The following is a 22,686-nucleotide window of genomic DNA, read 5'->3' on the forward strand; positions in this document are numbered from 1 at the left end:
ACACACACATGCCAACTCCCCCTCACAGGAATAGGGAGCCTAGTGCTACCAGATGGCTCTTGATTTGCCACAGAGCTGGGAAAAAATACAAAGACGCTTGTAAAAAGCAGTAGAGTTGGCAGGGACATGACTTCTTCCACTAGAGCAGCAACTCACCCCCTCCATGTCAGAACAGCATGTAGTCCTTGAAGAAAGAAATTACCACACTGAACTCGAGTGCTACGCAGAGGACAGGCAGCACCTTTAGTGTGTCCCCAGCTCTCAGGGACCCCCAGGATTGTGCAGAATTAGTGATAAATCCTACAACATAAGGGGAAGAAATCTGGGGGTCCTCACGAAGGCACTGAGGATCACTGCATCATCTTCAAACATTCAGCACCAGCTCAAACCTCAGAGTGAATCCTGTCTGTGCAAAACAGCACCTCCTCAGATACTTTCCACTTTTTTTTACATCAGATTCCAGGGAAGAATGTCAGTTTGAGACACCCCTGATGCCAGCTGCCTCTGTGTCTGTCTCAGCACTGAAACTGGAGAAGGGAGAGGGATTTCACCACGCTTGGGGACACATGGCGTCCTTCTGAGAAATGCACTTGTTATTCTCTGGCAGACAGTACGGATGGCACCGTGCCTTTCCCAGACAGCTGCAGCTAACTCAGGACAGAGAGTGGCCCTTTGAGGTTCCCAAAGCGGGGTTCACTTCCCATCACAGTAACTCAATCTCCGCATCTGTAAAATGGAGAAAATGAGAATGTTTCCAGGGCTGTGAGACTGAGGATGGATGTCAGCACCTCCTTGCTTCCTCCTCTGCTTCTGTGCAAGGCAGGCTTTCAGACCAGCATCTTCCTCAAGGCCTGCAAGGACTGAGGCCACAGGGGATGGGAAAAAAGATCCAAACAGTGCTGCCACGCTGGTAGCCCCTCAGCTATTTCCTTCTATATTAAATTCCACGAATATTTCATGCTGTGCTAACAGCAGCGCTGAACCACACGAGCTGCCAGTTGAGCTACTCTCAGAGGAGGGCAGCAGAGTCCCCCAGATGCCAGCACATCCCTCTACAAAGAGGTTTTGCTTTTTTTGTGTTAGTCCCCAGAGGTGGCACCTGAACAGCTCCAGCAAATATCTCACCCGAACCATTTTTGTCCCCCCACCATGTGCAGGGATGAGGGCTCAGGCACTGAGACGCTCAAGATCTGTCTCAGCCTGCCTGTCCACTAATTCCTTCTCTCTGGATACCTCCTAAAAGGCCAAAATCGTGGAGCAGCACCCTTGCATGGACTACCTTGCCTTGAGAGCAGGTCCACCCCTGTGCTCTCCCAGCTCGTATCCCCATTCACAGAGCTCCTTGGTGTTCCAAGACATTATCATGATCCTGAATCACTTAGGGACCCTCTCCCAACCCTGTGATCTGGCCATAAAAGGGCCTTTTGGGAGCAGCTGCAACCTAGGAGCAAAGTTTCAGGGACCTCATACCCCATAACAGAGCAGATAACACAGCAAATACACCTCTGAGGGACAAGACTGTCCCGGAGCCTCAGCAAAGCCGGAGCACACTACCTCCTGTCCCAGATGCCACTCACGCAGGGGCAGCCACAGCAGGGTCTGAAACAACACCCTGCCTCGGTGCTCATCCAGGACAAGCCTGCAGAAAGGGAGGACAGGTGGGGTGTTTCGGTCCTGGTGAATGCTTCTAGGATGCCTAGAGAAGACTCCAGGGAGACCTTAGAGCGGCCTCCCAGGACTTAAAGGGGCTACGGGAAAGGTGGGAGGGACTCTTGATCAGGGCGGTAGGGATAGGAGGGGCAACGCTTTTAAACTGAAAGAGGGGAGATTTAGATGAGATCTAAGGAAGAAATTCCTCCCTGTGAGGGTGGTGAGGCCCTGGTACAGGCTGCCCAGAGAAGCTGTGGCTGCCCCCTCCCTGGAGGGGTTCAAGGCCAGGTTGGACGGGGCTTTGGGCAACCTGGGCTAGTGGAAGGTGTCCCTGCCCATGGCAGGGGGTTGGAACTAGATGATCTTTAAGGTCCCTTCCAGCCCAAACTGTTCTATGATTCTATGATTCTCTTTCCCCCTGAGCTGGCAGGTGCTGCTCACAACAGTAGGCGCAAAGCTACGTGCTCCCTCAGTCAGTATGATGAGTTTGCTGTGGTTGGGCCAGTGAGGCAACCCTGTACTCACTAGCCTCTGGCTGCTGATAAAAGCCCTTATCTAGTTCCACACCTGGAATGTGACGCTGTCCCAGTGGCCCTCCATGTGCTTGCAGTTCTCCTGCAAGGTCTCTATCTCATGCTGCAGAAGCATCGTGCTGCTTTTTTTTCTTTTGCGTTGCCCTCCCACCCACCCCAAGCAAATCATCCCTGGCAGGGGGGCTCCAGGGTCAGGGAGCTGCAGCACACCCAGGGATGCAGAGTGTTCAGGCAGGAAGGACTCTGGCAAGGCCAAGTGCTCCAGGTCCACCCCTTCCCCCTGCAATTATACCCGTTCTCCTGACACATAGTGTGGCAGCCTCCCAGCTGCATGGCCAGATGTGGTAACACTCCTACCAGATGTGTGCCCATGTCCTTCTGCATATCATGCGATCCAATACAGAGAATCTTCCACCCTGAGACTAGCAGAAGCCAGGAGATCTCCATGGTTTTGGTGCCAGGTAGAAGAAGCAAGGATTGTTCCCTCCATTTTTGTCAAAAAGGAATCAGGACCAGAGGTAATCCAACATACTACAGCCCACACCAGAACTAAAACCTCAAACACTGGCACCGAGTCCAATGTTTTAAACTATCATCTCCCCAGCATCGACAGCAGTTCCCAGGACTGCACCAGAAACCCCACCGTAGACAGATGCCAGGCAGCACCTGCTTCAGAGAACAACACCCTCCCCTGGTCTAGGCTCAGCCACACAGAAAGAAAAAACCTACAGTTTGGACAAACTGATCCCCACTGCTGATGCTGAACAAGTGTCAAAGACACAGACACATAGACCAGCACAAGAGGAAGTTGGTTATTACAAGAACTAGCTCTTCATTTAATTTCACTGGAGACTGCTGCCTGCTTGCTGGAAAGAGCTGTGAAAAAAATACATGTGGCAACCCCACAGAGCCTCACCGAGGAGCCTGGGTCTTCAGCTGCTCCTACCTGCAGGGATCAGACCAACGCTCCCTCTCCACAGCGTCCCACGGCTGGTTAAATGATGGTCAGGGGGGTCAGAGCACACTTACAAAGTTGGGCCCAGGTGGTGAGACAGGGCCATGGCTTGGCTTAAGGCTCAGAGCAGCTCCTTGTCTCCAGGACACTGAATGTTGTAGCAGCTCAGCAAGAGGTGTTTAGAGGGCAGATGTTATTTCCATAGGCAAAGAGACAACTTCCCAAAGGAGTAAGCAGAAAGGAGATGGAACAACGCGGAGGTCCTCCTGAAGAGCTGTGGGCTCCGAAGTCCTGTGCCTGTGGGCACAGGGTTGCTGCCCAGGAGCCTGCTGACAGTGAGAGCTGCATGCCACAGCAAGACTAACTTGATAAGAAAGGATCTTGATTCAAAGCCTCATGGAAGGGGAATGTCTTAAAGACTTGACAGGAGAGATTGCAGGTGATGGTCAAGAGAAGGATGGTCACAATTTTGAGGGACAGCTTGGGAGCTGAAAAGGGACTGAGGACTCTGGAGAGACAGAGGCAAGGAGTCCTCTGGCTTGGTGGAGGCTTGAGGACAAAGGCAAGGACCAGTGTTTCCCAGGGTGGCATGCAAAAAAGAGTAGTGACAGCCCCAAAGTGCTACTGGAGAAGCAACTGGAAAAGAAAGTGAACACATGGAAAGTGTCTCGAGGAGCCAGTGGTAGTGTCGAAGTCCCCAGCATCCAAACCACAGCTGGAACTGATGGCAAACGCATCCAGGGACAGCAGAGACAGTAGACAGAAACATCTGCTGAGAGCCAGGCAGAGCATTGCCAGGTCCTTCACTGACCTAAGGAACTAGGAGTTTCCCCAGGGAAGAGAGGGTGACACATTTTACAGCCTTTGTGGAAAATTCCAGCCCTACTTAATCTCCTGAGGCTCCTGTAAGATTGTGACACAGGGAAAGGGACCAAACAGGAAAGAATTAAGAGGAAAAATGCCTCTCTTCTGGCAGCCACCATGGCTGTGCCAGGAGTTAGCAGCGGCAGCTGCGGAGCAGCCAGCCCTGCCTCCCCCTCCTCCGGCCGCTTCTATAAACATGCAGGGCTTACTCAGATTAGAAGGGAACAGGGCAAAAGACAACAGAGTCTCTTTTGTAATGAGGAAGGATTATGGCATCAAGTGACCGGCTGCAGCTCCCAAGTGGGTTTCAGGCTCCTTAGCACACCGTGTCTGTCAGGTTCAATCCCCCCATGAGCCAAGGAGGCGGGCCGTGGTGTGGGCCACAAAGGACCCAGCGAGGACACGTGCGGGACCAAACCTCCCCAGCCTCCAGCGCAGCTCAGGAGCCCATGACTGTAAGTATCTAGTCCTCCCAAGAGCAGATAGATTCCTTCCAAGGTCCATCTTCCTGCCTATCCGTGACCTCCTCTCACTCCATCTGTCCACTCTACCTGCTTGCTCTCCATCCTTGCGATAGCTGCTCGTGTCCGTTTGCTGTCGCACGCGGTGGGTTACGCACCTGAGGCAGGCGTGCTGTTGCGGGCTCTTGGTTGTTGTGGATTCCCACGGTGTGATTAGTGTCAGTCAACCTCCGGGTGCAATGGTTAGTCCAGATGGATCGGGCAGGAGGATGCAGGCAGCGGCAGGCAGCAGCTCTCTGGGGTGTGGGGTCTGCGGGTGCTGCACAGGGGATGGCTCTTCCTCCCCATACCGACTCCGGTGTGCCAGTGCTGTGGTGAGTCACTTCCCACCACCTACCTCAACCCCAAATGGTCCCTTGAGTGTGTCAGCTGCTGAGTGACATCCCGGGACAGTCCTGCAGGCGGGCAGGGAAGTGCCTTCACCATTCAGGGCTGGAGGAAAAAGCACTGGGAAAAGCCCCATATCCTGTGCCCGAGCAGAACTGCATAGAGGTGCGTGACATCCATTATTTACATGGACAAGAGCTGAAGTTTTCCATGTTTGGTAAAAAGTGACTCTCTATTTGAATTATGCAACAAAGAGTCTCCCTGAGCGCTTTCAAGACCCAAAGCATAGAGAAAACAGCCAACTTTCTGTAAAATTTATGGGTGTTTGCATACATTTCTCATCCGTATAGCCCATGTGTGTGCAGTCTCTAGGGCAGTTAAAAACCACTCTTTCAAGTCCTGTGCACTGGCCAGAAATACATATGGAAACGGCACGAATGTACACGAGGCAGCTGGGGAGCCTTGGGCAGGGCAGGTCCTCCCATATAACCTGTGAGAGGGGACTTGCGAAGAGTTATGACAGGGAAACCCAAAGGAGGAGCAGCACGGAAAAGCCAAAGCCAGGACAAAGATGCCATTTGGTTGAAGTAGCCGACAAACCAGAGTTTGCTGGTTTTCTTCACAGCACCAGCAGACTGGGACCTGAGTTGTCCCCACCTGACTGTAGGTCTTTCACTGAGATGCTTAAATGAAGAGCATGGACACTAATTTACCTGCCTCCAGCTGCTGCTACAGAGCAGTAAGGTCTGAATTGTCCCTTAAAGTGCTTCTTTGTCTCCATCACTCAGGGAAGAGCCCAAGGCCCCGTAACTATGAGCATTATTGCCTCTGTTAAATAGCAATGTCTAATATTCTGGTAACATGTTAAGATTTAGAAATGCCAATAGTTTCACACTGGATAATTATTTATAAACCAAGGGATCACTCACCTATCTGCCTGGCATGGATTACATGAAATGAATCAGCAACCTAAGGATTTTTGGTCTGGTTTTTAGTCTGTTTTTTTGTTGGGTTTTTTTTACAAATTCAGGTTTATACGAATGTAAATTGGATTATTAATTGATGATAAAGAATTATTTATCTAGGGTTAGACTAGAAGTGCAATGGGGATGCTGCATGATTGGGAAGCATTTCATGAGCCTGAATGCCTTTTTTCATTCAGCGTGATTTATTGTGCAACGTATGGTTGAAGGAGAGGGGAGGTGGAGTTACTGGAATTTGTGCTCTGTGAGCCTGGCCAAACTCCATCCCTCAGTTCTCTAACAGGGAGGGCTGTTCTGCCTGCAGGACTAGGACCAGCACAGTCCAGATATGGCCCTCAGCCCAAATTTAGACAGCTACACTTGTTGGGCAAGTGCTACCAAAACTGTCAAATCTCCAGGGGTACCTTCATCTGGATCAGTACCAAGAAATCTCTCCTTTCCGGGGTTATTCTTTCCTTTGTTTGTTTGGGGTTTTTTTTGCCAGCAGTATTCCGGGAAGACACTTCCTAACAAGTAGATTTACAGAAACAACATATTTGAAGGAAATACTATAAAGAAAAAAAAAAAGGGGTAGGCAACTTTGGAGTTTGTGACCCTGAGAATTAACCTTAAACAACTGTTTTCTGGAAGGGAGTGGCACGTGGGCTCTGTCCTCTCCAACCAGCCAGCCCTGCTTGAATGCTGACAATCAAACACTAGAAACCAAGGGCTCCACCAGAAAGTATCTATCGTTGTAACCAGCTCCCATGCAGCTCAAAGACAGGAAAAAGCGGGCAAGCTCATCAAATTAATCACCTACCATCAATTTCCTACTGGTTCTCTATGTCACTGACTTTATTTTACCTGTCTTTTGATCTCAACTCATTGTTTCTTTCTCTCTTTCTCTCATCCTTCCTTCCATCTTGCTTGCTTGCTGGGACACTTGCGGTGTCCCTGTCACCTCCCTCTGTGCGACCTTGCTGGCAGCTTCAACATCTGCTCATTTTGTGTCTCCACGAGGACCTGTAATGACAGTGACATACACCAACCGTGTGGCTGATGCCCGCCTAGGCACCTTCTCACAGCTCCTGCTCCAATGGAAAGGAAGTATCTACAAACTTCTCTACTCTGAGTTCCTGATTTTCATCTCTCTCTACTTCACCATCAGTCTTGTCTACAGGTAAGCACCCTTACACAGCCCCTCACTCTCAGCCTGTCCTGAGCGGGACAACTGAGCAAGGAAGTATTGGGACAGTGGTCGTGGTGAAGAGGAGCTGGCCAGCCACTCACCAGCCACAGGAGGAAAGGAAAGGTCCTTCCTCGCTGCTCCAGTATGGCTCAGCAGCTGACAAATCTCCTTTTTTCTGTCCTGGGAAGGAACACAGTTTCTCTTCCCTGGGATGAAGAGTTGTATTTGATGACGACCTACAGAAGAATAGGGTATAGATCAGTGGAGAGCAAGGATGAACCAGTATTGGAGATGTCTCACAGTGGGGAGCTTTAGGAGAGAGTTTCCCTCGTTACATAACAAGCAATATACATTTTTGAGAGCAGACATCAGCTCTGGGACCACAGATCCACGATGAGGCAACTATACCCTTGGCTGGTCTGGTTTTGGTGGGGAAAGACAGGGAGCTGCCCTAGCTGGTTCAGTCACGGAGGCAGGGAAGCAGCTCTAAGAATGAGACAGGAACTCACAGAAGAGCAGAGCTTGGACTGATGTTTTGCAGGATATTAAGTGAACTGTGGTGCACATCCAAGCTCTGTGGCAAACCCTTGATAGCACACAGCACTCTCCTGAGTGAGAAAAGTAGGGGTGGTCCCTGACACAAGGCTGCACCACTTAGCATACGCTCTGCCAGTGCCTACCTCTAGCTCCTCTGGCCTGGGCAGGAGGGTGTTTGGGGGAGGTGGGCTGATGTCCCAGGCTCGCCTGGGCTGCTCACATCGTCCCCACAGCGTGGCAGTGCTGTGACTAACCATCCTGTGACTACCCTTCCCTTGCCAGACTCCTACCCCAGCAGGCCGAACAAGGCACAGACTCTTCTTTGAGGCCGATGCTTCTGTTTCTCCCTTTTAGGCTGATCCTGAGCGAGAGCCAAAGGCTGATGTTTGAGAAGCTGGCGCTCTACTGCAACAGCTATGCTGAGCTAATCCCCGTGTCCTTTGTGCTGGGTAAGGAGCTCTGTCTGGCAACACACAGGGAGGGGAAAGGGACATAATTTCTTCTCCCTGGGTTGGTATAGTTCTGCAGGCAGGCAAGATTCGCTGAGCAGATCCCTCCCTCTGCCTTTGTAAAACTCCTCAAGCAGAATACATCGTTCTGTGTTGCAGCTCAGGTATTGCCCCCAGCACACCGCCAGCACTGTCCAGATGTACTGTGGGTTCTGCCAGGAGTGCAGGCACCAAGTAGCACTAAATAAACCGTGAAACCCAGACTCTTAACTTTAGAATAGAGATCTGAATTGCCCTCCAGGCACGCCTGCGCCTACGAGCAGTACCAGACTTCCTACACATGAGCATTTACATCTCCCACTCCTTTAGGACGGCTAATTTGCTCAGCTCACTCCTAGGTTTCTACGTGGCTCTGGTGGTGTCTCGCTGGTGGGCTCAGTACGAGAGCATCCCGTGGCCTGACCGGATCATGAACTTGGTCTCCTGCAATGTGGATGGGGAGGACGAGTATGGGCGGCTCCTGCGTCGCACCCTCATGCGCTACAGCAACCTGTGCAGCGTGCTGATCCTGCGCTCGGTCAGCACTGCTGTCTACAAGCGCTTCCCCAGCATGGAGCACGTCGTGAGGGCAGGTCAGTACTGCTACTGCCTTCTGGCACCGAGCAGACAGCAGCACCGTGCTGCTGTTTTGGGGAAAAAGAGCCTTGGAAAGAGCCACATGACCTCCAGACTGGAGACAGGCTAGTGCTGCAGTGTGCTCAGCTGGTGTCTGCAGCAGGTGCTAAGCACCTGCTCATGCCCTAGCTCTGCTCTTCTGAAAAAAATCAACCGTTTGTGCTTCCCCATTGCATGGTATGCTCATTCCTAATAGTGGCTGGAAGGCTTGGTTGAAAGATGAAGGGTCTCTGCCCAAATTTTTTACATAAGGAGAGCGTCGAGATTGGGTTTGTGAATGCAGATATGCTGCAGGGCCCAGGGCAGCCCTGGCTGATCAGATTAGGGTGACTCTGGTGCAGCGACTTCACTGGGAGATGCTCATCCTGCACTGAAAGCATGTGTGGGCAAAGAGTTCTCTGTAGTAAATGACCCTGGGCACAGATCTATGGCAGAGCACGAGCAGCCCCCTGCCAAGTGGTATGTTTGTCCTCCCTCAGGGCAACAGTTTTCCACTGGGCAGGTGGGAATTGGAGCCTCAGACCTCTGACCTTAACTGCTAGGCTCCCTGAATCCTCTCTGAAGATGTTCCTCAAGTACAACATGTCCCAGTCTGCCTAAAGGGAGATGTCGCACCTGCCCTAGTCAGCTGGGTTCCCTTTGCAATCCAGAGAGAAAAACAGGACACAAGTTATCCCATTCTCAACAAATATCTATGTACACCAGGCAACTGCACCCTCAGCAGTACTTTATCTCCCTGCTGACTGTGATCTGGTCGGATATGCTGCAGACATCCAAAGTGAAATGAGATAAAACCTGCCTCTCACACTTCTATAACTCAATGTTTTAACAAGTAGGCTTGTCCTCCTCCTATGCATCTCCCAAAGGCTGACTGTGTCTTTGATGTGATTTTTAAGGAGAGCTAAGGTGACCACCTGAGATTGAGATGTTTTCATTTCAGAAGAGATCAATTCCTTTCTGCCCTCTATAGCCATCCCTCTCTCATCTGCTCTTTTCCACCCAGGCCTCATGACACCAGAAGAGCACAAGAAGTTTGAGAGCTTGAATTCCCCCCACAACAAGTTTTGGATCCCATGCGTGTGGTTCTCCAATCTGGCTGTGAAGGCAAGGAACGAGGGGAGGATCCGGGACAGCGTGCTGCTCCAAGGCATCCTGAATGTGAGTGGCAAAGGCAATAGGCAACTGTTTGAGATTCTCATCCAGCCCTCCGGGTGGAAATACAGGGATTTCCAGAGTCAGGCAAGGAATAGGAATGGTGAGGTAGGACAGTGAGCCTAGTCCCTGGGGATATTACTAAAACTTTGATGGGAAATTCCCCCACTGCCACTCTCCAGCCAGTGACAGAACAGAGAGTTTTCACAGCCTGCTGACATGGTAGCAATGTCACATATATCAGAGGCGAGGGGAACGTGACATCTTTTTCAGGTGTGGGACTGGGAGGAAACATGGGTCTCACATCTAGGTGTGGTAATGGGAGACACCCACATGGCAGGTCCTTGATCAGCCTCCCTCCAGCCTTCACACACTGCAGAGCCGCCAACGACAGTGGCCAGTGGAGGTCTCTAGGACACAGATGAAAAGCTGCAAGGAAGCACGTTATCTGGAAGGGACCAGGAGAGGTCAAAAGCATCCCCAACAACCAAGGTCCCCATAGAAAATTTCACTATTGAAGACTCTTAGATAGTCCTGGGAAGCAGGTCATGCTCCACAGGCAAGACCTGGCAACAATCACAGAATCACAGAATCATCTAGGTTGGAAAAGACCTTGAAGATCACCTAGTCCAACCCTTAACTTAACATTGACAGTTCTCAACTACACCATATCCCTAAGTGCTGTGTCAACCCCAAAATCCCTGTCCAGCTGCCAAGAAAAAAGGTCCAGAGCAGCTCACCCTTCCTGGTATTCACATGCAGGGAAAGTCACACTGTTTCTGTTGCCTGGAGTGAGATTCATCTGCCCAGAGAGAGATCTCCCTCTGGGCTATTTATCTAGACTCACTATATAGTCAGGAGAGAGAAATGGATGCTCCTGAGACATTCTTTGCCTAACCTGTTGGCTGCTCATTTTGTGAGGAGATAAACTCTGCCTATGAAGTGAGCTCAGAAGGGATCTTGGGCTCAGACAGAGACCCCAGGCAGCAAGGAGTTCCTCCAGGGCAAGCGTGAGACTCTGCTGGTGGTCTGCTGGGTGACACTTGGCACCAAGGGAGCAGGAATCCTGGCTGAGCCCCCCCAATTCCAGAGGAGGTTTGAGCAGGAGGGAACAGGCTGGAGCAACAAAGGGCAAGGAGATGCAAAGTTATGCTGACAAGCCGTTCCTCTTCCCCACTGCAGGAGCTCAACACCTTGCGCAGCCAGTGCGGGCGACTCTACGGGTATGACTGGATCAGCATCCCCCTGGTCTACACTCAGGTGAGAAGGGATCCCCCACAACTATTGCTCTGCTGCCTGCCTGTGCACACATTTACACCCGTACCTGACCCACACACCAGCCACCGGGACCCCTCATCCCCACCGACACACGTCGGCTCTCACATACGTAGCTCAGCAGCGCACACCCAGCCCGGCCTGATTTCCCTAACTCCGACACAGCCACCGCTACAGCAACACCCACTGTCCAAGGGTAACTAACCACCACCTGTGCCACACAGGTACACGGAAAACACACACAGACCCACTCCCTGCCACCGCCTTGCAGGGAGCACGTCCCTGAAGCAGTTTCTTCCTACTCAGCAGAGCTGAGATCCGCGCTCAGCTCTGATGGAGTTGTGCCACGTGTGCACGTGTGCTCAGCTGTTTAATAGCCCTCTCGACGCAAACGCAGATGCTTCGGCACCAACTTGCTCCTTTGTCTCCTACAATCCAGCTGCTCAGGTAACACTAACGCACTCTACCATGAAACCAGAACTGCTTCTGCTCATGCAGTGCTGAAGGTTAATGGGGAACACTTTGGGAAACTATATTCCTCCACAGACCAGTGTCCTGCATACAAGGAGCAAAAGCAATATCATAGCGTGTCTTTGCTCTCTCTGCAGTACACAACCCTTTTTTCTTTTTTTTTTTCCTCAGAAGTGCCCATCCACAGTGCAAAGTCTATCTTTCCAGGCACTCTCCACCCTGCCCATCATGAAACAGCTTTGTGCTGTTCACTGCAAGGAACTGCAGGGCTAGCTCGAGAGTCTTGTGATGCCGGGTGTTTGTTTTGAACCCCCTTGCTTGTTGCGTCAAGAGACCACGCGGAAGCCTCAGCTGCTTTTAATTTGGAAAGGGGAAGTTTCCAGTCCCGTGATTACAGAGAAAAGCGCAAAGCTCATTGTAGCCTGAAATCTGGGCAAACAAGCAGGGAAATATAAAAGAGGCCCAGTGTGAGGACCAGGAAGGAAGGAGCTAGTTCAGAGCTGGCAGCATTGCCAGGGTTCCCATCCCTGACTTGGAAGCAGCCTGCCAGCATGGGCTGAGCCACGAGGGGCTCAAGACAGCTTTTAGTAGAGGCAAAGACAAGAATGAAAAGAGCTCACAGCATCCCTTACTTCAGAAACAGAACAACCACGCAGCCATGTGTCAGTTATTTAAGCTCTTTCCATCCAGGATGTCACAAGCATTCTTCTGCCACTGTCTTTCTGTGATGCCTACACAGATGTCATTCCAGGGACAGCATGGAATGAAACAGAGTGTATGGAACAGCTAAAGGGAAAAGGGCATATTTAAAGCTTTCTGCAGTGAAAAATGCATCTTCCTGCAAAAAGCAGAGGAAAAGCCTGTCCTAACTGAATCCAAGGCTTTCAAAAGGCTACAGAGCCAGCAGCTCACTGCTGTTCAGAGATGTGTGGGGTGAAATTGAAGAGATGCTGGGAACTCAAGCTCCTCTGGTGTGTCCCCTGGCATCTTTCCCAGGTGGTGACCGTGGCTGTTTACAGCTTCTTCCTGGCCTGTCTGATCGGGCGGCAGTTCCTGGATCCAGAAAAAGCATATCCTGGCCATGAGCTAGATCTCTTCGTGCCTGTCTTTACATTTTTACAGTTCTTCTTCTACGCTGGCTGGTTAAAGGTAAGTCCAAGAAAATACGTCTGGAGCTGGAATCTGACCCAGCCAAGAGTTTTTCCCAGTGTGTGCCCACCAGGGACTCAGCTGTGTTCTTTGGCCTGTGAGCAACATGCCAGGTGCTGGCAGACAAAAGGGGAGTCAACAGGGGCTGAGGGTTTGCCAAGACCTTCTCAATTTTCAAGTGTCTCTCTCTGGAGATCAGCTCCCCATTTCCTAAGCTTTGGTCCTGACTAGTTTGGGGAAAGAGAGAGGCAGTGGGCTATATTTGACCTGTAGTGGTGGTCCCCAGTTGCAGGAAGGCTATGAGAGCAAGTGGCAGTTATCTGTGTGTATCAATGAAGGGTCTGGAGCACGTGTCTTATGAGGAGCGGCTGAGGGAACTGGGGGTGTTTAGAGACCTCATTGCCCTCTACAACTCCCTGAAAGGAGGGTGCAGAGAGCAGGGATGAGTCTCTTGAACCAAGGAACAAGCGACAGGACAAGAGGGAATGGCCTCAAGCTGCGCCAGGGCAGGGTCAGACTGGCTCTTAGGAAGTATTTCTTTGCAGAAGGGGTTGCTGGGCGTTGGAATGGGCTGCCCAGGGCAGGGGTGGAGTCCCCATCCCTGGAGGGGTTGAAGAGTGGGGTTGACCCAGCGCTGAGGGATCTGGTGGAGTTGAGAACAGTCAGGGTGAGGTTCATGGTTGGATTGGATGATCTTCAAGGGCTTTTCCAACCCAGATGATTCTGTGAATGTCTCCCAGCCACTGGCAAGTCTCCATTTTTAACCCACCACTTTTTGGGAGGAACAGCATTTCTTGGAATTCAAGGGACATCACACTTGACTCTGCCCCACCAGCCCTCTCCCTGCAAGGAAAGGGGCAGGTATGACTGTGATGACCTGTGCTATGCACTCTCCACATGCAGGTGGCCGAGCAACTCATCAACCCTTTTGGGGAGGACGATGACGACTTTGAAACCAACTGGCTCATCGACAGGAACCTGCAGGTAAAGTGAAGGCAGGATCCTCCAGATGAGCCCGACCTGCAGAGGAACAGAGGCAGGACTGCACCTGAGGGTTTAACAAGCCCCATCAGTGCAGTCACCAAGTTCTCCTGCGACACCTCTGCCGCCCACCTCCCATGTCTGCAGCGGAGTGGAGAGTCCCTGTTATCCTTATGCTTTCTTGAGGTGTTGGTGGCTGCATGTTTAGGAGGCCTGAATCTCCAGAGGGAGATGGCTGGGAGAGCAAGAGGAGAGCATAAGGCTTCCCAACAATTACAAGGGTGAAGGGGGGCAGCTCAGTGTTCCCCCACAGCAGCCAAGGAGACATCCCAGGCTCCTGGAAGGAGACGGGGCAAGACCTGTGCCAGAAAGACATACACACACACACACACCAGGGAAGACAGGGCTTTTGGCTTATCTTTGTACACAGAGACCAACTGCAGCTTTAGTCCGTGCTCTGGCACACAGGACAGATCCAGACTGCTTGTTTCACACCCTCGCTAACTTTGAACAACACATCATTCCTGCCTCTCCCCAGCTTTTCCACCCTGTGTCTTTATCTAAAACTGCCGCCTCTGCTTTCTTCCATGCAATAACTCTCCACCTTCAGCCCTTCTGTCCTCGTAAGCATATTGTTTTCCAGTCTCCTTCAGCATCATTTTCCTTCTAATTAATCAAATCTTTTCATGTGAAAAACAACCCAGGTGACAGGAAACCACATAGCAAACTTGCCTCGCTTCCATGCTACACTGCTTCCTCCTGCCCCACATTCCTTTGTCCACTGAAAACAGGCCCACGTGACGCTGCTCACCCCATGTGACATTCCTGCTGTCCCCCACAGGTCTCTCTTATGGCAGTGGATGAGATGCATCAGGATTTACCCATTCTGGAGAAGGACCTTTACTGGAACGAGCCTGACCCCCAGCCGCCCTACACTGCGGCCACCGCCGAGTACAAGCGCCCATCATTCCTTGGCTCGACTTTTGATATCAGGTGAGTGCAGCCACAGGGGGTCAGAACAGAACTTACACCTTGGATCAGGTCTTGTGTGGGATAGACTTGAGGAGTGAGAGTGAGCAGTAATACCTTTCTCCATAATCTGTGAAATCTTGCTCTAAGATGCTTTTAGGCTCATCCAAAGACAATCAATAGTCAACATCCTCCACAGAAAAAGATGCCTCTGATCTCTGACTCCCTTCCCCTCTACTACGAGCAGCCCTGTTGTGGGGTGCCTAACACACCTCTAATGGCAATAGAGAGAGGCTTGCCCCTGGCAGCAGCATTCCCTGTGCTGCCAGCCTCTCCACCAGAAACCACCTTTTTGCTCAGAGCCCCTTTTGCCTTTCCTCAGCATGCAGAAAGAAGAGATGGAGTTCCAGCCCCTGGAGCAAATTAAAGAGAACGAGGAGGCCAACCACTCCACACCATTACTGGGTCACCTAGGCCGCCTCCTCGGCGTCCAGTCACCAAACTTTTCCAGGTCCTCTTCCCGGATGAACCTGCTGCGCAGGCGAGGAGATCCCACATCCCCCTTCTCCCATTACACGTACCAAGACATGGGCAAGTCTGGAAGCCCTTGCAGCATCAACCAGCCAAGGGGAGACTCCAGCTCACAGGAGCAGTGGGACAATGAAGATGGAAAACTAAGGGAGTTTGATGCCTTCATGTCAACCCCATTTTACGAGAGACCTGGTTTCTACAGTGCTCCACAGACACCCATCAGCTCTATCCCCATGATTTTCCCTTCCAGACGCCAAGGCCGCAAGAAGCCTCCTGCGCTCTCCAGCATTGCTGCATGCTCCACTTCTCTTCGGGATGTCATTGTCAACTCCTCACCTTCCAAAGTCAGCGATACATATAAGAGCCAGAGTTCCCTTGGCTCAGGTGCAAAGGAAACATTTATTTGGCCAACAGATCGGGGCAAAGGTCCTGACGCACTCATAACTGTAGAAGAAAAGAGCAACTCTAATGGTAAAAGCAGAGAAGCTGTCACCACAGGAAGTCCGGGAACTCAGTCAGCAGCATCAGACAGCCCTAAATTCCCCTTCTTAGCAGAATACCCAGACCACGAGATACAGGGTAGCTTCAAGAGTCTTAAGAGCTTCAAAGCTTCCCACCCACCCTGGCTAACCCTGGAGAACACGGCATCAGCCACTCCCAATTCCGAGCATTCAAGTGCCTTTCACACCCCCAGTAACAGAACCCCCGGAGGTAGTGCCTCCCTCTGCTTCTCCTTCACTCCTGTAACATCTCCAGTGCTGGAGAGATCCCACCCGGGGAACGTTGGCCTGGACACTCACAGCCTAAGTTTAGAAGATGCAGCCAGCGCTCCAGACCAGCACCCAGCAGAGGTTTCCAGGAACACAAGAGATAATGGAAACGGAAGCACTGCTACTCCCCCTACGAAAGAGACAAGAAGAGCAGAGAGTCCATCCCCCAATGACTCCGGCATCTCTCTAGCTGAAGGTGACTACGTGGGGCTGATGGAGGTGATCACGGAGAGCAGCGAAAGCACGTGTGAAGAGCAGATAGATCAGTACAGCTAGAGACCGAGGGGCACACGCAGTTCTGTGGAGGTACCTGCTGTATTAGTGATATCGCGGTATCTTTACACCTGGCCACACCGGCACTCGCCCAGAGACAGGCAGGGCAGCCAAACCACCTACTGCTGGAACACGCAGCTAGAGCCCAGCCTAGGCAAAAGCTAGCACTAAGGACACACTGCTACTGGCCTCAGGTACAGCACCAGGCACAACTTCAGTGTTACAATAACAAAATAAACCAACCCCCTCTCCATTTCTAGCAAAAGAACAAGTACGGCTTTGAGTGTTAAGCAGTAGCTCAGCAGGCGCCAGCCTGGAGCGCAGTTGCAGCCCAAACCCAAAGAGAACTACAATTAATAAAAGGATTCCTGCCCCCTCCTCATCACAGCAAGAAACAGAACTTGAGCTTTATGTTAACATTTGTCACAAGACCCATGACAAGTCTCAGGCAGGACTTGGCACTACTGACAAGGTACTCCAGGGAAACTAAGGGACAGAAGCAAGTCTCATCGTTTGTAATGCAGACCCACAGTGCTTCTCAAAGTCACGTCCAGCTCGTGTTTTCCAGCACTGGAAAAGGAACGGGGTAAGGCAGGGCAGGCCCCTACCAGTACAGGTGGCTGCACCCAGTGGTATTTGCCCAACACATTGCTTCCTTGTGAAGTTCCACAGCACACCTGCCACTGGTTTGACAGCGCTCAGAGAAGTCATCTGGATGGTAGCAGACACCACATAGTTCTGAGTTTTTACTGTCTTCCCTAAGAAAATAAAAGCAAGGCTGAAGGCCAGGACCATCTGTTTCGTTTCCTCATTTCAGTTTCCATGCAACAGGAATTTAGAGAAACCACAGAAGTTTTCCTACTTCTGCCTTCAAAAACAGCTGCAAATCTCTCATCTGACAGGGGGCACATGACAAATTTACCTCCCACACCCCTTCTGATGCCTTCACAACAGCTGCCTCCCCTCTCCGCCTTCCCAGTACCGCTCCTAGACTTGGGCAGAAGTCACCCTCACCTGCTACAACTCCCAGTCCCAGTCCTTGAGGCAGTTCCTGCAGCACTGCCGTTTCAGTCCAGCCTGATTTCTCTCCATGCACAAGTGTAGTGCTATTTGGTAGACAAGGATGATGTTTAGCAAGGCATTAACCCCTCTACTTCAGGAGCCTCATCTAAATTCACAGGGACCACTTCAGGAAGCCCAGACACGCAAGCCTTCCTTTCCTTACACGTTCCTGACAGCAACACCTTCAGTGTCAAAGGCATTTAAAACACAACTTCAGTCACAAGCAATTCCTGCAGTAGATCCCACTTCACTGGAAAAAAAAGTAATTTGTAAAAACACCAAGTAGAACCTGATCCCTCTAGTATATTCCTTCATCCAACTTAAGATGACTGTCACAACAGAGACTACGGAGCACAATCCTGCAAGCACAGGCCTCTTGCTCCTGAGAAAAACAATAAAAAGCCAACTTGAACTAAGTCACTTTATTGGATGGAGGGCAATACACAAAACACAAGAGAAAAGAAGGGTGATATTTGGTACAGAGTATGAGAACTGTTTATCTAGATAGCTGAAGATGCATGCATGGCTGGACAGTAAGATAGAAGTCCCACTGAAACCCCCAGGGTGGCTCTCGGCAAGACTTCAGCTCTCATTGTCACTGTCCCCTAGGGTGTGCTTGTCAAAGAGGTACTCTGCCATGCCATATTTTGGTGCCCCCATCTTCCGCAGGTTGGTCACATGGTCACCCAGCTCTTTGATGGACTTCACCTGTTCATCCAGGTAGTGAGTCTCAATGAAGTCACACAACTGAAAGGGAGACAAAAGAATTTAAATTTAGGCCTGGACACAGCTTATCCTGCTGAAGCAGCACCTGAAATCCTACCAATCCTCTCTAGGGAAAGGAAAAGGTACAGAGTGACAATTCTAAAGCTGCAGAAGATACCCGAGAGGAAGAAGCCTTTAGTTTTGCTTCAGCAATGCCAGAACAAGAGCCAAGTGTGGCAGGCTTATCTAGGCACACTCGCTCCAGAACCCCACAGTACGATGTCAGCTCAGAGTCCCCTCTCTTCCTCACTGCAAGAAGCAACAGACAAGTTTCTGAACATATTCAGAAGCCCCCACTGCACAGGACTTGAATTCTGACAGTGAGGATTTCCACCTCTAGAACAGTCAAACTATGTTCTCTCTGAGAAAGCCCCTCTAGTTTACACAAGACACTTCCCAGTCTACTGAGATTCAGACACATGCTAATCTCTTCCAGATACTAAGAAGCTTCAATCCAGCCTTGCCAATAACTTCCATCTGTCAAGAAACCTGTATTTTCACTGTATTCTGAAGTGTCAGGGCTTTTAATATTCAGAAGTGACTCCAAAAATCTTATGACAAAGGCCTTGCAGGCATCCACTGGTTTAAAGTCAGAACTCATCCCTCACAGAAACAAGCCTTCTCCGTAGAGCTCAGTACTTTCCTTCTCCCCAAAATGCCATTCACAGGAGTGCTCTCTGTTCGCAAGAGCAACAGAAGGGTTTGAACAAAACAATGCACCCACTGTTCTGGCCTCAGCCACCCCAGCACTCTGCCACTGGTCCAGGAAAAAGATGGCAATAACCCTACCAAAGGGCTAAGGTACAGGCTGACACCCAGGCCCTTCCCTCTGGAAAACCTGCACCACTAGTTCACACCCTTTTTTCACCTTGAGGAACAGCAGGGACACACAACTCACCCCCAAACGCGCACAATTAGACACACACAAGCACCCTCATTGCAGAGCAACATTCTCAGCTTCAGCGTCCACTTACGTGTGGGTCATTCTTCTCAGTTGCCAATTTGTGCAGTTCTAACAGTGACTGGTTCACATTCTTCTCCAGGTGGAGGGCACACTCCATTGCAGTCAGGCCATTCTCCCAGTCATCACGATCTGGCTTCTAGAAGGGGAAATCACATGATTGTGTTTTCTCTAAGTACCCGCAGACCATTAGGGAGCAAAGTCTTTAAGATCAGTCTCAAAGCCTGTTTAGACCAAGTTCAGGCATTTCGGTATCTTCAAAAGCTTGGCACATGCAGAGCACACTCTGAACAGAACTGAGCGCATGCTTCAAGTCCCAGACCTGCCCCTATTCCCCAAGTTCTCCTCATGTTATGTTCTCTGAGCTCTTGTAGGCAAGACAGCTACTAGAGCTACTTTCTTCCCCCTCCTGATATAACCTACGGCTCAAACATCTGCCTATAAGCAGGCAATGAGCATCATCTCAGAAATGAAGCAGTTATGACACCAGTCCAGGCAAGTCCAGTCTTCAGCTCCAACTGCCTAGTCTAGAGCCTGGTGTTTACAAGTACTCAGACCTTCTAGTAACCAGGGAATTCTTCTCAAGTGCCCATCACTTCCATTGGTTGCTGTTTTCCCCATGAAGAGGCGTCTTACATTAAACTGGCCCTACGACATTGCTTACTTTCTGCTGTTCCAGATAATGTTAATTTAACTGATTTCAAGAAAACAGTGCTATGAAGTCTTGCAGTGAGCCATAACAAGCAATTGGGAACTTGAGACTTCATGTTCCCATGGCAAGCAAGTTCTCTACAAAACAGTGTAGAGAACACCCTTGCCATTAAATTTAAGGTAGATGAATCAGTTGTGTTCTAGTTACCACAGCAAACCACCTAGGGCTAGGCATCTTCTTACATAGGAAGCACTTTTTATTAGTCAAATTACTACACATCTCTAGATTTTTGGGCTGAGTGCCATGCACAGATCACAGCCATGGGGTATATGCTTATGTAATGTCAGCTGCTGCTCCTTCCAGGAGAGGACCCAGAGGAAAATTCATCCCCCTCCAGTCTGGAGAGAGACCCCAAGTCTAGTGCTGCATGAGACTAGGGCAACCCATAGCTCCCCTCCTCACCTTGATGTCCTGCAAGAAGATGCGTCCACCTCTCTGATTCTGTAGTTTCATCAGTTTCTCAGCATGCTCACGTTCCTCATGGGACTGATGCAGGAAATACTTGGCAAAGTTTTTCAGAGCCACGTCATCCCGGTCAAAATAGTAGGACTGAAAAATAAGAATTCATATGTTCAAAACCCCAAGCCTCTCACTCCAGCCACCGCACAAAGCCAAGTCCATACTGTGACTTCAGATGTGTCTCTGATCACCCCTACTTCAAGATGGCTGGAGTCCAAGATAAGGCGACAGCAAGGCAATGTGGCAAAATTCTTCCCTTAGTCAGATTTTCCTAACTAGGATTAAATTTTAACCTCTATCCCTACCATGAACACCAGGGACACAAATAAATGGTATTTGTGGTTCAGTTCTGAAGATACAAAACAAACCCCACAAAATTACCCGTTTTCGAGAAGGAGAAACCTTCCCTGCTCCCTTTGTTTGCTCGAGTTGTTTACAATGATCTCAAGTCAAGGTTCTGACTTGCAACACCACTTAAGGATGGCCAAGAACTCTAAGGCACTTCTGCAATAAAGCTAACGTGCTTCCCCAGGCTTATCAGGGATTAGATTAAGTAGTACACTTTCTACTTTTGGGGAAAAAAGTTAGTATCACATTAAAAAGACAAAAGCTTAAATGAACTAAAATATATATTCAACAGCAAACACAAGATCATCTTTCTTGAAAGCTGAAAAAACTGTAACAGTAGTTAGAAGCCACCACACAGCTTGTTTGTTCTTTGGTCAGAGCCATTAGGCAGGATTCAAAGGAAATCTTTGTATCCACTGTCAGTTATTTACCAGAAAAACTACTACAGAATTCTCCGCTCTTAAACCAGTGGCTTGGAGGTTCAAGGCAAGACACTGGTGCTTGTGTGCCACTATCATCCACCAACATAATTACATTCAGCTCGTAGCTGAGGTTCAGACCGTCACAGTAATGCAGAAGCAAGCTGTAAAGTTCCACACCTACATGCCACAACATACTACAGTGTCACTAGAAAGTCTCAAGTTACCTGCACGTCTAAAGGACCACGACTGCTGCACAAAGGTCAGAGCTGCTGTTTGGACCAAAGTTATTCATCTCAGCTATAGCTAAAAAGGGAGTCTCACGCTAAGGGAGACACGCAAGCACAGTGCCAAGGAAACCACAGATTCCTACCAATTCACTTCAAAAACTATGAACGAAAAACCTTGCCTCATAGTCAAAAACGCCTGTGGGAAAGGTGCCAATCGCTTCGTTAGTCAACTCCTGCTATCCAGCCCAGCCCCAAGGGCAGAGCCGCTTGGAAGCTGCTGAGCTGTGCTGATAACAAGTCCGCCAAGGGCAACGGACAAAGAGCGGTAACTGAAGTTCGCCACCGAGATAAAGGCCTCACCTACAGAAAACAAGCGGCCGCCCCACCCCCTGGGGAAGGCCGAGAACGCCTCAAAAGCGGGGGGGGGGGGGGCGGGCGGAGGAGGAAGAGGAGAAGGGGCGCGGCTGCGCCCGCAGGCACCGCCCGTCACTCGGGAACCCCCCGCAAGCCGGTCAGGTACTTTGGGCAGCGTGCGCGGAAAGCCCAGACTGGTCCATTGTGCAGAGCCCGGGCAGCGCCGGCACACTCCCCACTCGGTGGGGAGCACCCGGGACAAGCAGCCCAGTCTACGCCTTTAGTCCTTGCATGATCCTTGCTCATACCGCTACCCCACCCCCTCCTCAAGCCCCCATACCTTCCCTTCCCCTTCCTCCGGAAGGCCTCACACAGAAGGTGGAACGCTTCTTCCCCCTCCCCGGCAGGGCCCAAACCCCTCTCAGGGGAAAAGCCTCAGCGGGTGGGCCCGCCTCCTCCCCTAGGGTGGCCTAACCCCCCTGCCCCTACCTGAACACAAGCGTTCCCGGGTAGGCCCGAAGCGCGCCCTCCCGCCTTTATGCCCACACACAGGCCTCACACCGCACAAGCCCACGAGCAGGCCCCCCCCACCCCGTTTTATCCCCACAACAAGCCTCACACCGGACAAACCCAACAGCAGCTCCCCCCCGCTGGCGCTTTATCCCCACACACAGGCCTCACGCCGGGCAAGCCTACGAGGAAGCCCACCCCCCTCCCTCGCTTTATCCCCACACACAGCCCTCACGCCGGGACAAATCGAGGAGCAGACCCCATCCCCCGCCGAGGTGCTCACCATGCTGAGGTACACGTAGGAGGCGTAGAGCTCCAGGTTGATCTGGCGGTTGATGGCGGCTTCGCAGTCCTGGTGGTAGTTCTGGCGCACCTGGGAAGGGGGCGCTGCCATGGCGCTGCCTTAAGAGATGAGTCGGTAGGTACGAAAGGTTTGTGGTAGCGGTGGGGGCGGCGGGCCCGAGCGCGGCCGGTTCCGTCCAAGCACTGTTGACGCAGGAACCCGCTCCGCTCCGCCTCGCCGATGCGCTCTGACCGGCCGCTGCCCCGCGCCGCCCCTTTTATAGTGCCGCAGCGCCAAGCGCGCGCCGCCCCGCCTCGCCCCCTGACGCGCGAGCGCCGAAAGGGCGGAGC

At 51.1% G+C, this 22,686-nt stretch overlaps 2 protein-coding genes across 3 annotated transcripts; one reads left to right on the forward strand and one right to left on the reverse strand.

Moving 5' to 3' along the window:
- The first annotated feature begins 1,505 nt into the window (after positions 1-1,505).
- BEST1 (bestrophin 1) lies at positions 1,506-17,029 on the forward strand. Of its 2 annotated transcripts, XM_074841605.1 has the most exons (10): positions 1,506-4,457; positions 6,833-6,992; positions 7,893-7,987; positions 8,386-8,619; positions 9,666-9,820; positions 10,997-11,074; positions 12,557-12,709; positions 13,613-13,693; positions 14,532-14,683; positions 15,042-17,029. In XM_074841605.1, exons 2-10 carry the CDS (start codon positions 6,841-6,843, stop codon positions 16,234-16,236), a joined length of 2,295 nt encoding a protein of 764 aa, XP_074697706.1. In that variant the 5' UTR covers positions 1,506-4,457; positions 6,833-6,840; the 3' UTR covers positions 16,237-17,029. The 2 variants fall into 2 exon arrangements, with proteins under 2 accessions (XP_074697706.1, XP_074697705.1); XM_074841604.1 differs by lacking the exon at positions 1,506-4,457 and having other exon boundaries at positions 6,678-6,992.
- A 673-nt stretch (positions 17,030-17,702) lies between these two features.
- On the reverse strand, positions 17,703-22,596 carry FTH1 (ferritin heavy chain 1). The gene is made up of 4 exons (XM_074841625.1): positions 22,337-22,596; positions 20,136-20,282; positions 19,035-19,160; positions 17,703-18,042 (listed from the first exon to the last, which is right to left on the reverse strand). The coding sequence occupies exons 1-4, from the start codon at positions 22,445-22,447 to the stop codon at positions 17,878-17,880; spliced, it is 549 nt and encodes a 182-aa protein (XP_074697726.1). The 5' UTR covers positions 22,448-22,596; the 3' UTR covers positions 17,703-17,877.
- Positions 22,597-22,686: the final 90 nt, after the last annotated feature.

This window comes from Strix aluco, chromosome 16, assembly GCF_031877795.1.
Source record: "Strix aluco isolate bStrAlu1 chromosome 16, bStrAlu1.hap1, whole genome shotgun sequence".
NCBI lineage: Eukaryota > Metazoa > Chordata > Aves > Strigiformes > Strigidae > Strix > Strix aluco.

Bases quoted from the DNA above. Each gene is read 5' to 3' on its own strand.
- BEST1 (XM_074841605.1), top strand. From the start codon at position 6,841: ATGACAGTGACATACACCAACCGTGTGGCTGATGCCCGCCTAGGCACC. The intron at 7,988-8,385 runs GTAAGGAGCTCT...GCTCACTCCTAG, and splicing joins CCCCGTGTCCTTTGTGCTGG to GTTTCTACGTGGCTCTGGTG. The intron at 12,710-13,612 runs GTAAGTCCAAGA...CTCCACATGCAG, and splicing joins TCTACGCTGGCTGGTTAAAG to GTGGCCGAGCAACTCATCAA.
- FTH1 (XM_074841625.1), bottom strand. From the start codon at position 22,447: ATGGCAGCGCCCCCTTCCCAGGTGCGCCAGAACTACCACCAGGACTGC. The intron at 20,283-22,336 runs GTGAGCACCTCG...CTTATTTTTCAG, and splicing joins CCTACGTGTACCTCAGCATG to TCCTACTATTTTGACCGGGA. The intron at 18,043-19,034 runs GTAAGTGGACGC...TCTCCCTTTCAG, and splicing joins CTGAGAAGAATGACCCACAC to TTGTGTGACTTCATTGAGAC.